The 25,089-nt window shown below is 41.8% G+C and overlaps 1 protein-coding gene across 1 annotated transcript; it reads left to right on the top strand.

Annotated features, from left to right (window-relative positions):
• Nucleotides 1-1,721: 1,721 nt before the first annotated feature.
• Nucleotides 1,722-25,089, top strand: SVOP (SV2 related protein; the record flags this gene model as incomplete). Its single annotated transcript, XM_082325487.1, has 16 exons — nt 1,722-1,756; nt 5,856-6,016; nt 8,509-8,594; nt 9,757-9,855; nt 11,930-12,001; nt 12,224-12,348; nt 14,927-14,990; nt 16,261-16,386; nt 17,442-17,570; nt 19,000-19,073; nt 19,398-19,474; nt 20,599-20,706; nt 22,226-22,337; nt 23,613-23,694; nt 23,926-24,015; nt 24,747-25,089. The coding sequence occupies 16 exons, from the start codon at nt 1,722-1,724 to the stop codon at nt 24,951-24,953; spliced, it is 1,647 nt and encodes a 548-aa protein (XP_082181613.1). The 3' UTR covers nt 24,954-25,089.

Here is a 25,089-nt window from a genome sequence, read left to right as displayed (position 1 = left end):
GAAGGATAAGCAGAAAATGGCAAGAGAGGTGACAATGGAGAGCAGAGGGAGATGCCCAACACATCCCGAACAAGTTCTCAAAACTTGTTCTCTGAAAAAGCCTTTTTTTAAATGCTTTTGAGAATATATTACAGAACATGCATGCATTTCATGCAATTAAAATTGGTTTTATCACACTTTTAGGGTAGCATTCAGTTGCCTAAGCACCGGCATCTTGATCCATGTGAGAGAGCCCTAAGGTGCCTGAGATAACCACGTGGTCCCATGCGATCCACCTGGGCAAAATCCGCAGCTGGCGGCCACAGAAGATACACAGGTACCTAAAATGGAGCCGATGCCTACGTGTAGGCATCTGGGTTCCACTCCTAGCCACAAATACTTCCTTAAACAATTATTCTCACTATTTTTAAGGAAGCTGAAACCCTAGCTGGGTCAGCTGCAAGTCCTTTCTTACAGATACTAAAACCTGCTAACATTTTCAGTATTTAGTGTCACAAACTAAATCTGTGTGATAGTTGAACAACTCCCATTCACAAACTGAAGCGTGTTTGGTTTGGCATAGCTAAGCCCAAGCCTCTTCCATGATCCGTTGTTCCCTGACCTGAATTTGTACAACTTAATTCTTCTTCCTCACTGTAGCGCTTCTCACCTGTCTTCATTTGACATTGTCTTGTTGATTTCAGGCCATTTCTCCAATTTGTGAAACGTATTTTAAATTTTAATCATGTCAAATGTCTCCTAGTCATCTTCCTGGCAGATATTTCCTCTTCATTTTCTCCTGCAGGCCTTTCTCCGCGAAGGATTCTTCTGTAAATGCAGACATATGGACAAATAAACCGTCTCTTACAATGGGAGAAGGCGGCCTACAGGGATCATAGAACCAGAGAATCATAGAATCGTTAAGGTTGGAAAAGACCCTTAAGATCATCGAGTCCAACCGTTAGCCCAGCACTGCCAGGTCTACCACTAAACCATGTCCTCGAGCACCACATCTACCCTTCTTTTAAATACCTCCAGGGATGGAGACAGGTGCCAGGGTGACAGTTTATCTTCTCAGGTAAGTAACGGAGATTTTTACAACCTGATCTCATTCTGCATCTGAGGAGTGCACGCTCGGAAGCCCTACCAGGTCGCTACAAGAGATCACTTGCAGGAACTGTCCTTGGGTTCCTGAAGTGTTCGCTGTCATAATATAATTTTTTTGGGGCAAAGCCCCTCGCCAAAATTCAGGGGTTCTGCCCCCCGGCAGGCTGGTGCTGCGTTCCCCAGAGGAGCCTTTGCTGTCCTCCTGGGAGCGGAGGCACCAACGCAACTTGCCTTGCCTTTCCTTGTGGATGTCTCCATCTTGTCCGTCGCCTCCCAGTCCGCGGTATTCCCCGGCACCGCACCCTACCGACCGACCGGTCGTCAGGCGCGGATCCCCGGGGGGACGGGGACCGGCGGGGCCCCGGGAGCCGAGCCCCGCTCCCGGCCGGGCTGGCGGGTAGCACCCCCAGAGCGGGGACGGGAAGGGGCGGGAGCCGAGCCGAGCCGAGCCGAGTCGAGCCGTGCCTAGCCGAGCCGTGCCTAGCCGAGCCGAGCCTAGCCGTTCCCGCGCCGCTGGGTGCGGGCTGCCGGCCGCCGCCGGAGCTGTCCAGCCGGCCGCGCCTGCCCGCCCGCAGCTCCAGCCATCCCCGCCATGCGAGAGCGATGAGAGCAGCTCCTCCAGACGCAGCCCGGCAATGGAGGATGATTTATTCCAGCTGAGACAGCTGCCGTGAGTAGCACCGATAGGGGAGCGGGGATGCGCAGGATTTCTTCTAAACGGGCTGCGGGGATATTGTGAATCCTGGTGATTTTTAAGGGAATTATTTCTAGGAAGTGTCTTAGGCCCCGGGAAGCAGGCCGTTTTCCTTGTATAGCTGCCTGGGTTCAGCATCCTGGGGGCATGCAGGGATCCATTTGTTACATAAATTAACTCAATTTTTATTTTTTTGCATGAACTTGATGGTGGTAGAAATAAGGAGGGGTGGAATAAAACCGTGGAAGTGCCAAAAGATTTTTTTGAGAGGAAACATTGCTATTGCATTTGCAAGGTGGATTGCATCTGTAAATAACGTTGTGCTAGGGAAGGCATCTTCCTCGGTTTCCTCCTTCATGCTGCGAACTGATTGCAGATCAGAACCCTTTTTGCAAAGGTGTGTTTGCAGTGAGTATCATCGGTATTTGCTAACTGCATGTTTTGGAGAAGCAAACATTGCTGCACAAGGAAAATGCTGTTATTTGTGAGGAACTCCTTGCTGTTGGGATGTGGTTGCTGAATCTGTGCAAAAAGGTGATAAAAGCATTGCTGCCTTTTAACACCAGTATTTCCTTTCCTTTTCATGAATGCAAAATGTTTCCTTTAAAAACAAGTGCATTTCTTCTAATGCTCCATTATCAGGTGCTTTGAAACATATTCCTATTTATAAATCATTGACTCTGCAAGGCAGGGAATAAACGCTTAAAGTTGATTTAAAATATTAATGAGCTCATGTCAATGACAGAGCAAACTGTCCCATAACATTTCTAATAAGTTGGGAAAATGGACATGAACTCTGGTTATTTTTAAATACTTAGTTTGGATGCATTCAGCTTGTCAGTAAAAAGAATAAGACATGATTTCATTAGGCCATTTTTCTCAATCTTTTTAAAAAAAAAAAAAAACCAAAAAACACACAGAAAAATGTTCTGAAGTACCTTTCAATGTAGGTGTAACTAGACTTATGCGGTGCTGTGAGATCTCGCAAACAAATGCAGCTCTCTGAGATGTCTCAGCTGTGCAGAATTTCGCAAGTATGGAACAGTAAATATCACTGTGTGATTTTTTCTTCATTTGTGTCAATTTGTTTCATAGGTTCCTAAGTGATAAACATATTTTTTTATTTCCTGTGATGAGGAATGTGGCCAGATAGCTCTCTACTCAGATTGCCATTGAAGTATTTAAAATTTTCAGATCAGTCCCTGCCTTTGCATAGCGTCTGGAACCATCGTCTCCAAAATGGTCAGTTCCGAAAGTCTACTTCAACAAATATTACCAAATAAGAAACAGTAATACAGGGGTTTCACGATCAGGTACTTTAAAGTCAGGAAGGTTTTTATTGGCATGTTTATTTTGCCTGTGGTTTACTAGGACACTGAACAGTTACAAGCATAGGTTGTATGAATGATTTTCAGTCATAACCCCATGAGTAATGGCACTTTAGACCTCCTGAAATCTGGGGCAAAGGTGTCCGTATACTTCAATGAACTTTGCACCAGGCTTTGAGACTGCTGAAGTTATAGTAATAGTCCTCTTTTAAAAAAATACAGATAAATAAGATATGAATGGTACTTTGATATTGATTGCCCTTTGTGATAAAAAAGTCATCTCACGGGCATACAAATTTCAGTGTTTGTTTGCTGGGAGTATGTATTTTGTAGGCCATATGAGGATTATATCTTCAGTGACAATTTTAACGCGAGAGTAATAATTACTTGTGTTTGTCCTGTAGGGTCAGCAAAAGTAAATTCAAACCAAGATAGTTGTACTGAGGTTAAAAAACCAATCAGATTAAGAGAATTTAAAATTGAGTTTCTCAATGGAACTAAATACGAACCTGAATTCAGTCGAGTTTCATTGGCTTGTTGTCTTTTTTTATAACTGAGTGAAGGACCTCTGCATACCCCAAATCAGAATGTGAGATAAACCCTAGTTTCACTGCAGTCAGTGTAGTTGTCTTGTTCATTTCAAAGAGGCCTGGGGTTTTGTTCTGTCTTCTTATGTTTAAGATCTTCAAATGTTATCTTAGAAAACAAAATTTCTGACTCTCTTGATGTCTGCCAAGACCTAAAGGCCAGAGAAAAGCTTTCATTTTCCTGCTGCAGATGAGAGCATTACTAAAGCAGTACAGGGAATATTTGCCCCACACAGATCTTGGAATGCCCTGTTTACCTGAAAGAATCATCCCAAAACATCTCAACAGCCTGCAAAGCAGGCTGTCCTAAAGATGAGTGATAACCTCGCCAAATGGTCACTGTACTTCTCTCTCTCTCTCTCCAGGTTACTGCCAGAACATCATTAGTGAATATGCGCAATTCCCCAGATGGGATGTGGTCAGGCAAATAATATATGTGCCAGGGCTGTGAGGGAAAAAAGAAAAAAAGTTTTGTATCCCTCTGCTTTATGTTTCTACCACAGTGAAATCCTAAGCTGGACTGAATGGCTGGTCATGGCCAGGACTCCTCTTTTTAAAAACCCCGTGGGTGACTGAGATGTTCATTCCTTCATCCTCTTGTCCACCATTGGACCAAAAGCCATTTACAGGAGTTTTGTAGATTGCCCATCACTTTGCCCTTATATTAGGTATTGATTGTGTCATCAGCACTTGCAAGAGAAAACAAGAGTCGAGGTCTTGCCGAATATGAAGTGTCTTTAGTCACCTTTAGAAATGTCATACATGCATGTCAGTTTGCTGCGGCTGCAGTTGGCAAGGATGCTGATTGATAGTTTAGTTTTGCTGACCCTTAAACCAGAGGATTAAACTGAAGTTCAAGAGGCTCTTTGCTAATCTTTATTGTAAAATTAAAATGTTCAGGTATTGGAAGTCAGAAGAGGTAGTCGCAAGACTAATTTAATCTATTTCCAAAAAGCTATTTAACTGAAGTCCAAGAAATCGTCAGCTGCCAAGGTGAAAAAGTTACACTGATGTTGCAGGTAAAGTGGAGGAAGCTTGAGGAATTTGTTACGTTAAATATGGTAGATCTGTTTCAAAATCTTTGGTCACAGGAAACTTAACTGATGGAAAATGGACCTCCTCCATATACATGAAGCATTGCACAAAATCACTCTAACCAAAACATGAAAGTTGTGTCAATTTAGCAAAGTTCTGTTTTCATGTCTTATTCTCTCCGTGGCCTTGCTGCAGAGATTAGATGATTATCTCTCAGCTAGTGCCAGGAATGATATAAAATACAGACAGCTGTGAGCATGACACTCATGTGACAATCATCATCTCCTATGCCAGGGCTATAACTGGCATGCAGGTACGCTCTTCAGTCTTGACTCGAACTTAATGAAAAAGCAAGTATCCTTTGATTCACTTTCTTACTCTGTCCCACCTCATTACCTAAGAGATTCAGAAAATGCACAGATGAACCGAGTATCGCAAATCAAATACTTTCTTAAAATACAGGTATTTAATTAATTACATAATATTAAAGACTTCAGTTTAAGACAAGAGGTGAAAGCAATCATATTTATACTCACAGAATCATCACCATAATGGAAAAAAATCAGTCAATTCACTGAATTATCTTATGAATCCTACTACACTATGTAATGTTTTAAAATCTGACAAATTTCAGGAGTTCCGCTTCTCCTAAGACACAAATCACTCTCATGAAAACAATGTGGAAAATTGAATTTGGGTTCTTCCTACAAGGACAAATCACTTGAAATTCAGTGACACAGCTGTCTAATTCGCAATAAAAGCCTAGGCACATAAAACATGGTTATCATTAAATATGTATCATTTAATCATATTTATATAATCTGTATGTTTTTATAACTTTATATGTTAGCACTATAACATCCTCTTTGTACAAAAATGATGATTATATCACATAGCAATGTACCTCTGCAGTTTTTCCAAAGCCAGTAGCAACCAACAGGATACCATATCTAAAAGCAGATACAAGTAAAAGTCACAGCATTCTCTGTGAATGTGAAATGGAGACAGGAGGGTGGGGAGAAACCTGGCTGCTGTTTGACCAAATAGGGCTTCAAGACTAACCAAACGCAGCTTCGACCTGGAAAAGACCCACCAAAGTATTAATCCTTGTTTCTGTATTCTTAGGGTGGTCAAGTTTCGCCGCACTGGGGAAAGTTCAAGGTCAGATGAGGATGTCATTTCAGGAGAACACGAAATTCAGATTGAGGGTGTTCGGACAGAGCTAGAGCCTATTGAGCTAGAGGATGGAGCTGCAGTGCCCAAAGAATTTGCCAACCCAACTGATGGTGAGTAGGCTTCTTGTTTTCCTGTTATCAGAGTCATAGAATCATAGAATCATTAAGGTTGGAAAAGACCCTTAAGATCATCAAGTCCAGCCGTTAACCCAGCACTGCCAAGTCCACCACTAAACCATGTCCCTAAGCACCACATCTACCTGGCTTTTAAATACCTCCAGGGATGGGGACGCAACCACTTCCCTGGGCAGCCTGTGCCAGTGCTTGACAACCCTTTCGGTGAAGACCTTTTTCCTAATATCCAACCTAAACCTCCCCTGGTGCAGCTTGAGGCCATTTTCTCTTGTCCTATCGCTTGTTACTTGGGAGAAGAGACCAACCCCCACCTCGCTACAACGTCCTTTTAGGTAGTTGTAGAGAGCGATAAAGTCTCCCCTCAGCCGCCTCTTCTCCAGCCTAAACAACCCCAGCTCCCTCAGCCGCTCCTCACCAGCCTTGTGCTCCAGACCCTTCACCAGCTTCGTTGCCCTTCTCTGGCCACGCTCCAGCACCTCAATGTCCTTCTTGTAGTGAGGGGCCCAAAACTGAACACAGTACTCGAGGTGTGGCCTCACCAGTGCCCAGTACAGGGGCACTGTCACCTCCCTGGTCCTGCTGACCACACTATTCCTGATGCAAGCCAGGATGCCATTGGCCTTCTTGGCCACCTGGGCACACTGCTGGCTCATGTTCAGGCGGCTGTCAGCCAACACCCCCAGGTCCTTTTCTGCCAGGCAGCTCTCCAGCCACTCTTCCCCAAGCCTGCAGCGTTGCATGGGGTTGTTGTGACCCAAGTGCAGGACCCGGCACTGAGCCTTGTTGAACCTCATACAATTGGCCTTGGGCCACTGATCCAGCCTGGCCAGATCCCTCTGCAGAGCCTTCCTGCCCTCCAGCAGATCGACACTCTCGCCCAACTTGGTAAGGAGAAAGGTGTGGCCTCTTCATTTCAGGGATGTTGCAGCTAGGCTGAATACATCGGGTTTAGAGAAATTTAAGATCCCCAGACAAAAGGAGGAAACAATAACACAGGCAAATTATGTTACATCTGAAAATCATGATTTAGCTGCCTTGTTCTCTGAGGGGTGCTTTATGCGTTTGTTTTTATATTACCAGTAATAGACCTTTTTAAGGAGTTGTGTATCCAGTTGTCACCACCTATTTCATACAGGAGGTTTTACTTAGTTTCCTTTAGAACTGATCAGCTCTCCTAAAACCTCGCCAAGTTTACTGGAGCAGTTACACGTGGCTCACCTTCAAGGCTGAGCATGAAGCCTCTGCAGTGTTCCTGTCCCCTCCTTGCCTAGAGGACAAGAGGGACAGAATGAATGTACATCCCAGCCTCTGCTTTCTGCCTAGCAGAGAAGTGCTGACTGCCCTGAAGGCAACACCAATTTAGAAAATATGAGAAATGTTGTTTTTGTCTTAGCATAAGGCATACTAAAATTTTGTAGGATGACTATTTTTCCAGGGACTTATTTATTAACATATTGATGCAATAGGAAGCCAGAATACCATGGAGTGAGCTCAGTGAGTTTCTCAAAAGACTCAGCGCATCAGTGCAAGTCTGCAGATATATGTAGAATTTCAGTTGGCACATCGCCCAAAACAGTGCAAGTGATGCAACAACGCAATATGCTGAGCTTCAGTGCCATCACATCAAATGTCTGGGTTGAAGTCACAAACTGAGGTCTTACGACATCTCTGCGTTGTTTTATCAGTTAGATTTTGTTTGATTTCCTTTTGGTTTGTGTTTGTGTCTTTTGCTTTCTGAGGGTGTCCAACTCTTAGCTAGATAAAGCTTTTCTGTGGTAAATGTACTTTTTAAACTGCTGGAAGTGTTAAAACTTTGAGACTTAAATTGATTTAAACAACTTGAATAGCAAAATGTATTTTTGTTGTATATTTCATTTTGCACTTGAGCAAAGGAATTTGAGATATCTCAACTTCTTCAGATAGAACAAAATAATGAGGTCATGACAATGTGTGGAAAGCAAGAACCATCAGCATTTTTAACAAATGTATGTTTTAAGATATATGTGTCTCGGGCAAATTCTTGATTCAAATAATTAGAGTTTGACTCTCCATGCAATAAAATATGCTTCTGCACTTCCCATCACTTGCATGGTATTGCTATGTGCTGTCAAACAGCTCATATACTTCTCACCAGAGGAAGGTGCAATTCAGTGGCTGGTGGAGTCACTCCCAGGAGTAACAGGCTGAACATGTGCTGGAGTCATTGGTGCTACACTGATTTACTTCTATGTGAATGAAATATTGTAGGAATATTTAGAGTTACTTTGGCTTTAGCACAATTTCTGAAGAACATAGAGATTTGCCTGAGTAGGAACTGTATAAAAGCTAAGTAGCTTTTTCTTATATATATTAGATCTCAGTAGATTACCTAGTTAATAAGTAATTGCATTCACAGAAAATGCTGTCTCAAGGGATGGCTCTTACTAGGAAAGGAATACACTTCTGCACTAGAATTATTTTCTTTCTAGATACTTTCATGGTGGAAGATGCGGTGGAAGCAATTGGATTTGGAAAGTTCCAGTGGAAGCTGTCTGTTATTACTGGATTAGCATGGGCAAGTAATTGTTATCAAGGTCAACTGCATGATCATCAATTAAAGAATCTCAGTGATTTCAAATAATGTAGTCATACTCTGTTGACAAAAAGTCTCCAATTTTAAAAAAGTCTCTAATTTTTTCTCCAAAAGAGAATTTTACTTGAAATTCTAAAACGACAGCTGGACTCAAACTTTTCATGTGGGGGTAATGAATAACTGATTGATTTCTCTGTCTCTGAAGTTCTTATAAATCAGGGCTTGAAAAATCATTTTGATTCTCTGCTTTAAATGCTTGTTTCAAATGGAAAGGGTACTAGGCTATTCCTACAGAAGCAGATCTCAGTTTTCATGCAGTGATTTTACCACGTTCATCCCATTAGCTACAATCTCTGTTTTCTGTATTAGTCAGTATTATTGTAATCTCAATTTCAGGTGAACAGCAACCCAGTACTTCTAGTTTTAACTTTGATATCAAGAACAGAAAGACAGGCTTTGTTTTCACTTTTCTGCTGTTTCTGAAGCACTGTATGTTACATCTACTGTGGTATAATTTAGCGTAATGATATCTGGAGCCTGTATTTACCAGCTATTGTCTACATATAAGGTTACAATCTGCCATGGTTTAGATGTGGTTTAGTAGTTAGATGGTTAGATGGTTAGATGGTTTAGTAGTGGAATTTGGTCTACAGGTGATCTACCAATATATTTGATACAAATCCAGAAGTAGTGTATAAGGGAGAAAGGGTGTAAGTTACAAGGTAATAAACAGTTCTGACTGAATCTGTGTGTAAAGGATTTGAAAGCTCATCCCTGTAATATGCAACATGGAAGTGAATGAACCTGAATGACTGACCAGACAAGCCTCGAAATCACCCACCGATAACTTCTGATTTGGCTCTTTGAATCCTCTCTGCCAGAGAGGATAACTCTAAAACATTAGCTAAATTAACATAACTAAACATTATGACAATCAGAAATTAGTTTAAAAGTGCACCTGTTGCTTTTTTTCTCCACATTGTGTACATCTGCTGTACCTTGCAAACAACTGTTTTGTTTCATGTACAGAGTGGGAATGGCACCAGCAGAAACAAGGTTAATTTCAGATAGGTATATTATTGACTGCTATGTCAATCTAATTTTCAGGCAGTTATTTATTTTTGTTTCTTTTTTACCTTTCTAGATGGCAGATGCTATGGAAATGATGATTTTAAGTATCCTAGCTCCTCAGCTTCATTGTGAGTGGCGATTACCAAGCTGGCAGGTTGCATTGCTCACATCGGTAGGAAAAATAACTGACAGCTCCTATATTCTGTAAGGTTTCTACACTCATTGTTATTCAGACATTATGCTTTATATCCCAAAGTTAAATCTGTTCATGGCCTTTGCAGATTGGATTTGGCTCAGAAGAACATAGGAGTCTTTTTTAAAAGCCAGAGCTTGAAGAAATGAAACTCAGTGAGAACTGAGGAAATTTTGCAAGTTTCAGGTTCAAAGTTTCATGTAATTTCAAGGAAAATATATGAATTGACTCACTCTCATCCTAGAATTCAAACCATTTGATTAATTGAAAAAAAGGACTGGTAAATTTTTACTATCTTTCTTAAAAATTGTTCTCTCTCACCACATTTAAGCTCGCTTGTACATAGACAGACTGGGAGCCGTGAAAGAAAGCAAGCAATCGCTTTTCAAGGTGGATCATCCAGTGATCTTTGCAAGCAGAGCTCTTATAATACCACCTTTAAGTATGATGCTATGATGTTGGAAACACGTAATGCCTTTAGGGATAAGAAAACTAATTTTGGGACCCTTCTCTCAGCATATGCCACTGTTGTATGGCATGCACTTTAACTCCTACATTTCTGTTTCCTTTAGCTTTTGATGCCATTTGTGTTGTTGTATAAATTGGTCAAAATGCTCAGTAGATTTAAATCAGTTAAGATTGTGTCCTTTCCCGTACCTGAATGCAGCCAACCCATCTGAAGGAGGGCCTTGTTCCCTCTTTCAGCTCAGCACAATTTTATTCTTGGTGAGCAAAATCAGAAGGAGAAGGGGTCAGTGGACATGGGACACGAGCTTTGACAAACAGAACTGCTTCTTACCCCACTTATTGCTAGAGTATGCACTTCGTTCTCAGACAAAATTCCTATGGTTTTAATGTGCTGATGGGGGAAATATGCTTGGGTTTTGACATTGCCTTCACTGAGCAGGATTTCATTTCTCTCTCCATCTACAGAATAAGCTATACTTTCTGGTGTCACCTCTGAAAAGGGTACAATATATTTTCTTTGATACGTCAGCCTTTTTGCAGACTTTTCTAAAGTTGTAAGATCTAATTTTATCTCCATTCAAATCTGAGACAACCTGCTGAGAATGGCAATAGGAGACTGGAGGTGAGCTGGCTGAGAAGTATTGCATCAGCACTGGGCTCCTAGAACAGCTCTATCTTGAAGACTTCAAGCAACGCTGATCAGCTTTTATCCATGAATATGTTCATTGGAACTGGAGAACTCAGCATCTTCCAGGGCTGGACTCACAATGTGTATATCAGAGTGCACATTCTAGTGTCAGACTGGTTTGTCACTGGATGTATCTTTTAATTACAAAGCTGACTTGAGGGGTGCCTAGGTGCTTGCCCTCTCCAACCCAGGCACTTGCTCCTGTCTCCACTTACCTGTCGCCTCAGTAATGCTAATGAAACTCTCAGTCAGGCCTTGCTGTGAAGCAGATGATGAAAAAATTTTTTGTGGGTTATGAAAACCCTCCAGCAAAAAAACCCCAACCCCGAAACAAGACAGTGATTTCCATTTAGTGGCAAATTGTGCTCTCCAGTCATTTCTTATAATTCGTTTTCTTCCATTTGTCAAAAGCTCAAAAATATTCAGCACTGGTCTAATTCAGTAGTTCACAAATCAACAGGAAAGATAAGGGTGAGATGATGACAAGTAGCCTAGCAGAGATTCGGTTTCTTTATGTTGTGTTTCGATTCCTGACCTCAACAAAAGCAAGGCAACTACTGAAAATGGGCCCACCGCTGGAAGAAGCTGAGAGACCTTGGCTTGAACAGTCTGCTGACACTCATCCCCATTCCCCGGCAAGAGCAAATTCCCTTTCAAGTCAATGGAAGTGAAGTTAGGCTAATGCTGAGTGACTTTTGAAAAATGCCACTAGATGAATAGTTATCTTTAATAGTCTCTACTGCAAAGGAACTATACCCAGAACACCTGGACATTTTCTTCTATTGTTAGAGCTGAAATTTTCTAGTATCACTGTGAAGCTGTGTTCTCTTTGCTGTCATATGGAAACTTTCACTTGTCTTATTGTTAAGGGGAAGATTTTTTTCTGGTGTTTCACAGGTGGTGTTTGTGGGAATGATGTCCAGCTCCACCCTCTGGGGAAACATTTCAGACCAGTATGGGAGAAAAACTGTAAGTCTTCAGCTCCTACTAGAATATATTCTAATACTTCTACAGTGTGGATGTTTCAGTGCATGTTCACAAATGTCATAGTCCATGTGTATGAAGCAGAATTAAGCAGAGCCAGAACTGACCTCCCATGAAATAAAAGGAGTTTGAAGCTCTAGTTTACATTTTGTTAATTTGTATTACAGCAGAGACTTTCTTTTCCCCGTGCTTGTTTGTTAAATACAGGGCCTAAAGATCAGCGTGTTGTGGACGCTCTACTATGGGGTCCTCAGTGGTTTTGCACCAGTGTACAGCTGGATCTTGGTGCTGAGGGGCCTGGTGGGCTTTGGGATTGGAGGAGTGCCTCAGTCGTAAGTAAATATTCACAAATCCAAACTTCTCTTTTCTATTTTTTTTTTTTTAAATGTTTGTGTCAAATTGAAGACATGCCTCTGTTCTGTTGTCCCGAACCCATTTTTTTCTAAGTATTTTGGAACTAATATATTCAACTCTGAGAAGGCTTTGAAGATACCTAATATATCACTGAGGTGAATCAGATTTACAATGACTTCTATGTGAACAAGCTGTGTTCCTGAATGTAATATGTTATCTGAAGTCCTTTTAAGCTTCTCTCATTCTCTCACGTAAACCATGGGGAAAATGAGAGGCCCAAAGAGCCCACCTACAAGTGGGTAAAACACAGCAGACAGCATTTTGTAGCTGTGCCTAAACACTGCAATGCTAGATTGTATTGGCGGAGTCCGTAAGTGACAGCGTGGTCTTGTTGCACGATAGGTCATGACCTAAACACTGGCATTTAGAGGCAGAACTGAGCCCTGACTCCTGATTGTAAAACTGCAGATTATTGTTCAGTCAGAGCCTGAACTTTCACGTCTGAACCTGAGCTGGAATTCCAAAACCACACAGCCCAAAACTTGATGGCTCAGACACATTTCTAATAAGAAGGGAGCATCAGGCTATTTCTCTATTACTGTGTCGTTCCATTCACTGAAGAGGGGGATCTCTAAATTTTCCACCTGGAATAAATAACTCTGCTCTAGTCTTTTAATTATAAATGTAAAGGGAAGAGTATAGCCATTCTCTCTCTGTGTAGTCTTTTATCCTTATTAATAATTGATATTTTGCCCCGTGGAGGTGCTATTTCGGAGTAGTCAGAGTCTAACTTTGATTGATGGCTCATAGACTGCTTCACAAGGCGAGTCAATATCCTGTCTTTTCTATTGCCATTCCCAGCTAAAAGATTCAGAGCTGAGATGGAACATCACAGTGTTATTAATTTTCTTTTACTCCTCTCCTGCCCACCTTTAGAAGCTGCACAAAAGCGTAACGTGTATGTAAAAGAGGAAAGTCCTTAGCCTGCTGGGTATTGACCAATGGTGAGGCAGTTTCTGCTGCGCAGTTCCAATTGAGCACAACTGGAATGAGGCAGGAGAACAACAAAGACAAAGCATCAGAGTTAATAATGCCTTGTACTGCAAACCCATATTAATGATGTTCCACAGAGCCCCAGTGGAACCGCTACGGCACAGCTAGTGCCATTTTACAGCCGGGCAGATAATGCACAAAGGCTACGTGACTTAATGAGAGACAAAGAAGAGCCGGTGACAGAACCCAGAGTGGATTCCCTTGCTGCTGAGTCTGTTTCTTGTTCTAACTATAATAGTGATTCCTTGGACAGAGGAGTAAATATGTATGAAGCAGGAAAAGTGGCTCCTTTCTAATATCCTTAAGTAGGCTGTGTAACTTTGGATAGGAGTGGCTAAATTTCAATGGCATGGCATGGGTATCTTTACCTATCTGTACGTGTGTAGGAGCTGCACCTGAGAAGCTGTGGCCTCCTCTGGGAATTTTCTGCGAGATATTATCTAACACTGAGTATGACTATTCATTCCCAGTGCCAACATCCAGGCTTGCAAAGATACGGAGTATTCTCTTAAGAAAACAGTTCTGTACAGCATTAATCAGCTCCTGTTTTCTGCTGCGATATATAGGGGACTGCTCTACGTTTCACTACGTGATTTTACTTCCCTCTCCTCTGATTTAATATAATATTGTGTGCAACTTTGTACTTTAATGAACTGAATTCTGGGAAGCTACTCAGAGATCAATCCACCATTTGTCAAGTTAGTAGGAGTTTTGTCACAAACATCAAAGAAAGCCTAAGGAGTCTAGAGGCAGAAACAGGATGAGTCAATGGAATGCAAACAGAGTAGGAGCAAAGAACGACAAGTCTTACCAGACTGTTTGAAGAAGACGAGAGAGCCTTGACTGGCTGCTGGCCCTTGCGTTCCTCCTCAGGAAATACTCACAGGGAAGCTGTACCATTACTCTTTGGCACAGTCATGAAACAAAGACTCTGCAGAGTTAGATGATTTCTTTTTGAATTCCCACAATAAAAGAATGCAAATTATTTTATACTAGTAACAGGATCAGACCTTGAAAGTATTCACCTCTTGGAGAATTGAAACCTGGCAGGGTAGACTGATGTGAATTCTCTGAGCTGGTTGTAAAGCCCTGAAGAAATACTTTATCCAGCAAGAGTTTGTGTTGAATGCTGATGGACCACACTGAAAGTAACAGGCATAATGCCTGTCCCACACCAGAGCAGGGTTGTGAAAACATATGGACCAAGAACTGCTACATTTAGCTAACAACTATAGGGTTGCAAAATCACACGAACAGAGCAAATTCTGTCCTCCATGGCAATGATGAGCTAAAGGGGTTTTGTTCTGATGTAGAAAGGGGAGTCTGAACCCATGTCCACTGTCTTGCTGACTCTGAGGGCTAGGAAGGGTTTTGCGTTACTACTCTGGGTTTGGCAATTTTAATAAAAGGCAAACGAAATGTTTGAACCTCTCTCATTGTGCTAACGTAGCATTTTTCTCAATGTGCTAACATGACATTTTTCTCAATGTTCACTCTTTACAGGGTAACCTTATATGCTGAATTCCTTCCAATGAAAGCCAGAGCAAAATGCATTTTATTAATAGAGGTGAGCAGTGTAGCTATGTATACTGGTGCCTAGAGGGACAAATTCTGTTGTCGGTTACATCTATTCAATCCTACTGACTAGAAATCTCACACGTAGCTGCAGTCAAATCTTGATTGTCCAAATTAGTGTGGAGCTGAGGTTACTCCCAAACACTAGTACTAGCTCAGGTCTGAAAGCAGCCTAAAGCATTCATGTAACGCTCCACTCTTTTTGTTGAATCTGCCTTTTTGCAAGTTAACTTGCACCCAGTGCTGCGTAAGTTACTGCTGTTAGCACAAGGGGGGCCATTTGGGTGTCACCTAATTTCATGGTGAAATTAATCTACAACTCAGTAATGGATAATGGAGAACTGACTGTTCAGTAAATGCAGGGCTAAATTCAGCTCCCCATTTTTAATCCAAATGTATCAAAGTCACAGAGAGCAGAATTTTGCCCTATAAATACTTTAATGCAAAATTTGCAGCCCTTTAATGGATGGTTGAAGGGTCAGAGAACAGTACTGTTACTTGTCTGCATCAGTCAGTTTGAAAGAAGCATCCTTGTGGAAAACCTCACCAAATTGAAACAGCTTCTCAATGCAAAACCGGTTTTCTAAGATATCTGCTGGCTGGTCCTACGTTCAGTTGATTAATCTTTCGTAGAGTTCAGTAGATGAATTACTCCTTTCTGTGTCACTTTTGTTCTGCCACAGTTTGGCTGCCTCTGAGCAACCCTGGGTTAGAAATACATTCTGAGTGTTAAATAATGAGCTGAGTGGAGTCATAATCTAAAGGAGAATAATCCTGCATGGGTAGGATATGCAAGAGGATGCCAGCTCCATTATTTGCTAAGAAGGTATCAATTCCTTCTTTCATCTGCAGGCCAAACTCTGTGGCTTTGGTAGCTTGGTTTTGGTAAGGAAAACAAATACCATAAATCTCCTGGTGGTAGCTGGGAATAATACTCATAGACAGATACATTAATAGCCATTTTGCTTAAGAAACACCATGTGATGAGTCTATTCCTTATGAGAAGCTACCTACAGTTAAGCAGGAGTGTTTAGAGAAAGTCGATGCTAGGCTTTCAGAAATGAACATTTTCGCTTCTGCAACATTTAAACAAATCCCCTTAAAATGTCTGGACTCTATTTTCATACAGTGGTGCATGTTTGACATGTCTCTGGCATTTCTCTCTCCAGCTGTCCCTAGAGAGCCTGTCTTGGAATGTTACAAAGAAGGAGGCCTTAAGAGCACTTATTCTCATTTGTGACTGTTTCTTTTCCCTTTGGCAGGTCTTTTGGGCCATTGGGACTGTGTTTGAAGTCCTTCTAGCAGTGTTGGTGATGCCCACTCTTGGCTGGCGGTGGCTTCTCATTCTTTCTGCCTTCCCACTTTTGCTCTTCGCTGTCCTGTGTTTTGTAGGTATTCTTTCAAAGACAAATGTATGTTCCATCAATCTACCACTTCCCTACCTGATTCTGTAACCTGATTGAAGGAAATTGTGACAGTTTTGAGCTCTCTGTTGATGTCTTCTGTGAAACATCTGAAATAATGACAAAAATGCTGTTGTTTCAACAGGGTGCTAGTAAAAACATTCCAGTGAGAGCTGTGTTTATGTGACTGTAATTGCTGGAGGACAATGGTGGGCTGGAATTTTGGGAAACCAAATCAGGCCTGGAAACCTCTCCAATTTAATGACTTTGTTTCAACTAAGCTCAGTGGAATCAACATTTTATTAAAAGCTGTAGCTATTTCCCTGAGTACTCTTTAGATTTTTAAATTATTTTGTCAAAATCATAACTTCTATAATTTCTGCCCACTTAAAAAATCCACCCAAATCAGGGGTAAAATCTGTGTAGTGCAGGTCAAATTCTAAAATAAGATGTATATGAGTTAAACCTGGGCTTCAGTGCACTATTAAGTAATATATTTGCCAATCACTCAGTCTTTTCAAAGATATATGTCCTTGTCAGGTTGTTTAGCAGCTCTTATTATTCCTTAGTCACTGACATTTTTTTTTTTCAGAAATACCGCCACTTATACAGGTGCTAACATGCTTGTTTTTAAAAGGAGCTTAAAAATGCAAATTTTGGAGTGCCTAGAGCATCTTGTTATCTGTCCTGGATGCTTTGCCTTTCCTATTGCAAAGGTATCATGTAAAGAACCTGCAAGAATGCCTAACATTTCTCAAGCATAAAACCAAGGTAACAGAAGGGAAAGATTTTAGCCTGGTGTTCTGACTTTACAGTGAAAGTGGGGTTTTGCAGTTTCTTCAAGCCTGATGAGGAGTTTGACATTTGGCAGAAAGATGGTTCCCTGAGTTGTTAAAGATTAGTTCTGTAATCCTTTCTTCTGTGAGTAGTCTGCTGGAGTCACTGAGATTTCCCACTGTCAGCCCACAAAGAAAATCCCCAGTTTGTTTTTTGTTGTGTTTTTGACATCATTGTGCATGTGCTCTGCTTTGCTCTCTTAGTGGCTGCCAGAAAGTGCCAGGTATGATGTATTATCTGGAAATCAAGAAAAAGCAATTGCCACTTTAAAGCGGATAGCAACGGAAAATGGAGCTCCAATGCCTTTGGGAAAATTAATTATTTCCAGACAGGTATGTACAGGTAACAGGCACATTAATAACGTGGGAGACAATGAAACTGTGCTACACTCATATGTATTTTTATAAGCAAATAATCAATGTTAAGTTTAAAAGTTTAATGTCTCAACCAGTAGTAAAAAAATGAGAGATGATCATATATGCCTCTTTCATAGTGAGGAAGAGTTATTTTTGTTTACGTTTTATTTATTTTATTTAATTTATTTATATTTTTATTTACATGAAAATCCTGAAAATGAAAAGGACCTGTAAAGTGGGCATTAATGCTATTGAACCTCACTCTAAGACCCTATTATTAAAGAAAATCAAACCTTGAGGCTACCAAAGAGCTCAGATCAGAATTCCCAGATCTGAACTCATGAGATAAGATGAAATTTGACTCTTTAGCCGTACCTCATTTTTGATCTAATCCTGATTTTCTGGAGTGGGAAAGCTGCAAGCTGCTATTCAGTCCTAATGCGTGGAGTAATTCAGGCTGTTACTTCTGAGCTGCGTGTTACTGTATGAATTGCACTGGATTTTTTTTCATTTCGGCTTTATATAGCCAACTTTTCAGCACTTCTGTCAACATATAAAGCAGCTCTGCATTTACAGAACAAAGAGCAGACTTTTATAAGAAAAGAAAGTTACAAAGTTAGCCAGCAAGGAAGGACAGCAGAGGGAGACCTGTAGATTTGAACAAGAGCAAAACTGTAAAGCTAGGCAGGAGCCTCTTGGTAATGACAGCGTCTTATCAGAGATGGAGGTTTGATTTCCTAAGGTCTGGATCAGTGAGGATTTGAGCTCTTCTGCATTTCACAAATGCTTGGTTCAGTCACAGTAATTTTGATGGGCTGTGCAGGAGCACTCTCCAAGTTTTGGATGGTTTTCTTTCCAGGGTGGGGTGGGAAAGTACTTTTCCTTAACCACAAGTTTATGGGCTGAGCCCTCCACTCTCTCTCTCTCTCTCTAAGAACCATGCAGTTCAAAAGGGGTCTGCTTGCAAGAGGGCTGCTTGTAGTTCCTCAGTACCTTACCCTAGATCAGAAGCCCTGAGGGGCTGCTCTAATTTACGGGAGCTGGCTGTGGGCCATGTGAATCATATGCCACCTGTGGACTGGCAAAGTTCTGCTCTACCTGGTTCCAGCCCCACCTTGTTCTGACAGATCCTCACCTTCCATGTGGAGAAGTAGTGTGCCCTGTGCATGAACTGGTTTTGATATCGTTATGCTCCTAGAGAATTCCCCTTGGCAGAGGAATTCTTTACTTGGATCCCAACTCCAGTGTGGCTCCTACAACCTGAAGAGCCCTCAGCTGAAACCAAACACTCATCCTGAGATATAGTACATAGTACTGCATATTGTGTTATCCCTTGCCACTCTGCATCCTCCAGTCCTGGGCCAGTGAGTGCCCTGATCATCTGACTTCTGCTTGTTTTCAACAGGAAGACCGAGGAAAAATGAGGGACCTTTTTACGCCCCATTTTAGATGGACCACGTTGTTACTCTGGTTTATATGGTAAGAGGAAATATAAATGGCTCAGTGCCAGCACAATTCTAAATGGTTTTTAATGGAGGTATTTTACAGTATCACTAAAATACAGCAACTTCCTCCTCAAAAAAAACCCCAACCTGTATTGATTTGTTATTTATTAAACCACTCAATCACTAGCATTCTCAATCTAATTGCCCTTTCATTTTCTAAATGCTGATAGGAAATAGCTTTGAGGTAGCACTTAGTGGAGGCCCTCGCATAGTGGGTTCAATTTTGATTCATGTTGTTTACTATAGGTTTGACCATCTGAGACTTCCTCTCTCATTTTCTTCCTTTTCTTCCTTGCAGGTTTTCCAATGCTTTTTCATATTATGGGTTAGTTTTATTAACTACAGAGTTCTTCCAAGCAGGAGACGTCTGCAGCAGTGAGTACTGGTCCATCTTTTCTTTTTAAATATACCCTGTTAAGTGGTGGAACATCTTTTATTAGATCGTCTTCTGCTGTTAGTTTGGAAAGGACTGTGGCTGCCAGCCTGAGTTTTAAGGCATCCACTTAAAGGGTTACTTATTTTAAACATTTTTGATAGACTGTTCCTCGTCTCCTGCACAATGCAGAGAGGTCCTGCAGTGTCTCTGAGCCCAAATGAAAAACAGCAAGACGACCTTCAAGGGAGACCTGTTAGAAAAAGTATCTGTTCTTCTTGAGAAAAAAGTGTTTGAATAAATGTAAGCTTCCAGATTTGACAGGCCTAATTAGTTCTGAGACAGAGATTGCTGCTGCTGTGGAGCTCCCAGGTTCTCAAGTTGTGAAGACCCGCTGAGCAGAAAGATAATGGTGGGAAATCATCACCCTTTTTGGTGCAGATTTTTGTGTTTAAAAAAAAAAAAAAAAGTGCTTTGACTGCATTAGGAAGAGGCTTGAAAAGTTTGATTCTCCAGGGGAGGCATGATTGTATTCAGACCACTTGCAATTAGTGAAAACTGTCTAATAGTTGGAAAATTATAGACAAAAGACGGATAATAATTGGGAGAGGACGCAGATCCCAAGCTTGTATAACAGTGCGTTAGCTATTTGAGAGGTCTGTCTCTGGTTAGCCTCCACAAAGGAGCATGCATCCTTTAAAAATACTTATTTTCACAAAGACATGGTATTATTCAGTCTTCTCAAAGTATAGATTAAGTGTTAGTATCCCAACTGATGTAGGGAAAAACTGAATTATTGACATTAATTCTGTTCACTGTCATGAGCCCTGGACTGAAAAATAACTAAGCCTGTACGGCTGATAAGGAAGTGTAAGTTTTCATTCTGATAGTGATGGTTGCAGAGGTAAGACATCCTGCCAGAAATAAGATTATGAACTGTTCAGTTTCAGCTGTATCTTCCAGGCGGGACACACCTGCTGTGCAGCGGGGTCTTTTCAGTACATCCCTTCTATCAGTTTCAGCAGTAAGAGTGATAAAGACATAGCAGGAGTAAAGGAAGGTAAGCAGAGAAGAGATTACTTAAAATACATTAAATGTTTGTTTTTTTTTCTTTTTCCTCCCACAGTATCCAGTAGAAGGAAAGAAGTTAAAGCAAAGTGCAGCCTGACCTGTGAGTATCTGACAGAGGAAGACTACACTGATCTGCTCTGGACAACCCTGTCAGAATTCCCTGGTAAGTGGCAATAAGGAGCCCCCGTTCTTCACTGCCAGTGGCTCTGTGTGATTGGAACGGGCTCTGGTGCAAGCAATGAAACGGGCTCTTCTGTCTGGCCTAATGGCCACGCATTTCCCGCAGCACTGGAGCTCCTTGCTTGGACTACTTGATATACGCGGTGCACACAGTAGCTGTAGCTTTCTTCACTCCCCGTGTGATCACTACAGATAAAATCACTGGTAATTGCTTTGTGAAGCTATAATGGTCCCTCTGACTATGGATTCTATCCAAGCAACATATTAGGCGTTCAAAGGAAGAGTAACAATTAAATCAAAGGGGCAGAATCTCTTGAACTTTTATCCATAAATGACTCTCCAGAACTATTTTAAAGGGATGGTGGGTGTAGTGAATCAATGGAGAACTTGCTTCCTAAAGCTCTGTGTCCAGCCTCACCCATGATTTTCAGTCAATTTCAGTGAATTTGAATGAACAGTTTGGCACAGGACAAGCAAGGTAGGTAGTATGAAACAGCCATTGTTTCTTCAGATGTAGAAGATGATCTGTCAGTATTAATCTGTTTGAAACAATACGGTGAGGCAGTGGTCAAGTTATTTTCACTGTTCTAGATTATAGTTTCAGGGACAAATGCTCAAAGAGAAGCCATTTAATAGGACAAAAGTTGTAAGTCTGTGACTGGTAAATATGCATAGTCCCTGCCTAATGGGATGGCTGTCCTGCCTAACAGTCATGCTGGGGAGGGTGTCAGTGGACGGAAAAGAGAATATGTACTCTTGGACCGATGCTGTAGCTGAAAGGACTGATTTGATCCTGAGAAATACTAAGGTAGGAGTAAGAAATACTAACAGGGATACCTCTGAATATGTCACTGGCAACTCTGATGCTTGAATAATCCCCACACTTGCTGTACGTCTGCTTTTGAAAGGATCTGGAAAAGTTGCGTGAGAGAGAATACTTAACATCGTGAGACTTACAGAGCTCGATCTATTTCCTTTCTCAAAGAGCAGGTGAGAAATAATTTGATGGCAGCATATAAATAATACAATGGAAAGAAAATATTAAGTTCTAAAGAGCCCTTAAATCTATCAGTAGGACGATTAGCAGGGAACAATGGTCAGAAGTTGAACACAAGATATTCCAATGAGACATAAGGCAGGCATTTTTAGCATTCACGTTGGTAACCACTGCAATAATCCACGGTTAGCAGATGTCGGGGTTGATTGCTCACTCCTACGTCAGTGTGTAGCCCCTGAGTGTGTGGGCATGTGGATGTGTGGACCAGTGGGGCTGTGAACACGGAGCAAAACTCACCAGCTGGGACACAGAGCTTCTGTTCTCCTGTGGCACCAACGGCTGGGGCAATCCATTCTACACCTGTCTGATGCCTCTGCTGGCAAAGTATTTTAAAGAAAGAGACAACAAAATTTCAAATCTAAATAACCCAGCCTATGTTAAAAGCCAGCTGCTGCAGCCTCCACCTTTGCTCAATTCTCAACAGTCAACTTGTCTCCTTCTACAGGTGTGTTAGTAACACTATGGATTATTGATCGGATAGGCCGCAAGAAAACCATGGCCCTGTCCTTTTTTGTCTTCTCATTTTGCAGTCTTCTGCTGTTTCTCTGCGTTGGAAGGTAAGTAAAACACGGTGAACAACTGGTATATCTGATTAATCCATGTTCTCTCTTGGTTATGGCAGGAGAACAGTGGTGGTTTGAAAAGCCACGAGATGGTCATGCTGATCTGGAGAAAGAGTTAAGGATGGTGTTAGGTTTTCTCACCAGAGTTTGTAAGGAAACTAAAAGAAGCAGGAGAGGAGAAATCCTTCACTATAATCTTGCAGACAGAACAATCCGAAGGGGAAAATAAGAGCTTATGTCTGAGTAGGAGGTAACCATTAGACAATTTTTAAATCAGATCTGATGTCATGAGCCTCGGTAGCTGGTTCGTGTACTGCTCTCTGCCATTCATTACCTATGTTTCCCCAGGCTAACTGTACCAGGGCAGTGCTTCACAACCAAGCCTGTTCTCTGCCTCCCGTTCAGCTGCTCTGACTGCTTCACTTGCCATGGGCTTTCGGTGGTCTAAGTGCTAAGGCACAATTACCTGAGAAGCAATAGACACAGACTGGCACAACCTCCAAGTTGTATACAGTATGGCTGGTGGAGCTTGATGCTGGCATTGCAGATATATGGGGCCCAACTTTCAAAAGAACTTGGGTTCACATTTTGTCTTGTTCAGTATCTGTCCTTCATGCAGATTTTCCAAAGAACAAGTCAGTTGTCGGCTCTGCCCTTCAATCTTAACAGTACCAAATTTCCGGCTGAGCTCTGAGGGTCTGCCTCTGGCTGCATCGGGCCTTCATGCCCCATGCATGCGACAATGTCTGTACCTTGGGGCTGACGAACAAGGAAGTGACCTAACAGCCAGAGGAGAGCTCTCTGAATTTAAACCTTTTGAGGCACTGTTCAAAACCTTATAGTACAGACACCTTGTCATAAGAAACTTTACAAAGCTGCAAATATCCAGGTGGTACGTAGGTTCATGTCTTTTAAACGGGAAAGCTGCACTCTTATTTCCTTCTCATGTGTGCTGTTTTTTTGTTAGCACCATTCATCACATGGAATATACTTTTCTTATTTAGATAAGCTGAGGCATCCACTGCTTATTTCAATAGGCCACAGCTGTCAGTTGGAATGAATACACTTAGAAAACTGATGTGATTGTGGGAATGCAGATTGTTTGGCGTCATTGTTATATTAAAGGTCCAGAAAAAATACAAAGGGTTCATTAAAAAACAAAAGGAATCGTTCTGACAAATTTAGCATTTTTATTGCACTTGCCTCCAAGTTAAACAAACAGATTGTACAGAACAATCCCAAACACTGCTCTCCTTTTTATTCTCGCAGAAATGTTCTTACTGTGCTGCTCTTCATTGCAAGAGCTTTTATTTCAGGAGGATTTCAGGCTGCTTATGTTTACACTCCTGAGGTAAGGAGGTTGTTTTTGTAATGAGAATATTTAAGGGGAGTGAGAACATGGTGGGAAAGTCATTTTTATGACCTCTTCACAATGGACCTCAGCCCAGATATGAGTTGATGATCTCATTGTCATTGTCTAACAGAACTTGCTGTAATACCACTTACTAATTTCCATTGGTTTAGGAGACTGGAGGGAAGAGAACTTCCTGCTAGCGTTAATGGGCTGATGCTTTGTTCACAGGTTTATCCGACAGCCACGCGTGCTTTGGGCCTGGGAACATGCAGTGGAATGGCCAGAGTGGGAGCCCTCATAACCCCATTCATCGCACAGGTAAAATCCCCTCTCCTTCTGAGACAGAAGGCACAGGAAGGTGATGGAGAACCTGGTTTTCTGCTGTAAGGGCCAAACCAAGGGCGACCTGTGCATGATGTGTTGAAGGAGGGTTGTTGTTGCCTGTTCCTTGAGGAGAGTTCAGGCTCATCTCTGAATTTACCTCTTGCTCTAGAACTCCTGATGTTGGGGGATAAATAACCAAGGAGCAGGCTGCTGGATGTATGGACACCTTGGAAGCCACCATCTGGAGATGGGATTTGTGAGAGGCAGGGAGTTTCTGTGCATGGTGCAATGCCATCTTTCTCTTGAGATCCCAGGCTGAGGGCCTGGGGGCTACAAACCTTCAGGGTATGTGGCAAGAGCTAGACAGGGAGGTTGGGGGAGCCAGGCTCCGCAGGGACAGGACTCAGAAGACTGTGTCAGAAGCAGTGACTCTGCAGACGGTTACGTAGAAAATTTGTGATTTGCTCAAGTCCTGTCTAATACATAAGGGCAGCAGCACCTTGTGGCACTTGTAATCCAGACTGTTTTGTCAGTGTTTAATAGCTATGTGTAATCATTGAGGAAAGAAAATATGCAGCAGTGCATGTTAAACATTTTTTACTGTAAATTTACAGTAAAAAAATTTTTACTGTAATTAAAATTTCTGCCACTACATTAGTATTTGTATTTCTTTCTGTGATAACGCTCAGGGGTACTCTTTTATATTTTCTACCTTTTTTCTGCAGGTGATGTTGGAATCTTCAGTCTATTTAACACTGGTGGTTTACAGTGGATGTTGCCTGCTGGCCGCTGTGGCTTCCTGCTTCTTGCCCATTGAAACAAAAGGCCGGGGCTTACAGGAGTCCAGCCACAGAGAATGGGGACAGGAGATGGTTGGGAGAGGATCTCATTCCCCAGGGGTCACCAGGTCAAACTCTGGATCACAGGAATGATGGGACATGAAAACCTGCTGAAAGAATGAATGAGACGAGCAAGATCTCTTTCACAAAAAATCCAACCCTGAAGCATAGAAAGCTGGCCATACTGTCACTGCCAATGTCATGTGTCAAACTGCAGGAACTTTTGGGT

The sequence above is a fragment of the Platalea leucorodia genome (genome assembly GCF_965183815.1).
Source record: "Platalea leucorodia genome assembly, chromosome: 12".
Lineage (NCBI taxonomy): Eukaryota > Metazoa > Chordata > Aves > Pelecaniformes > Threskiornithidae > Platalea > Platalea leucorodia.
Note: the sequence above shows the minus strand (reverse complement) of the source record. Positions and strands in the feature narration are given on the sequence as shown.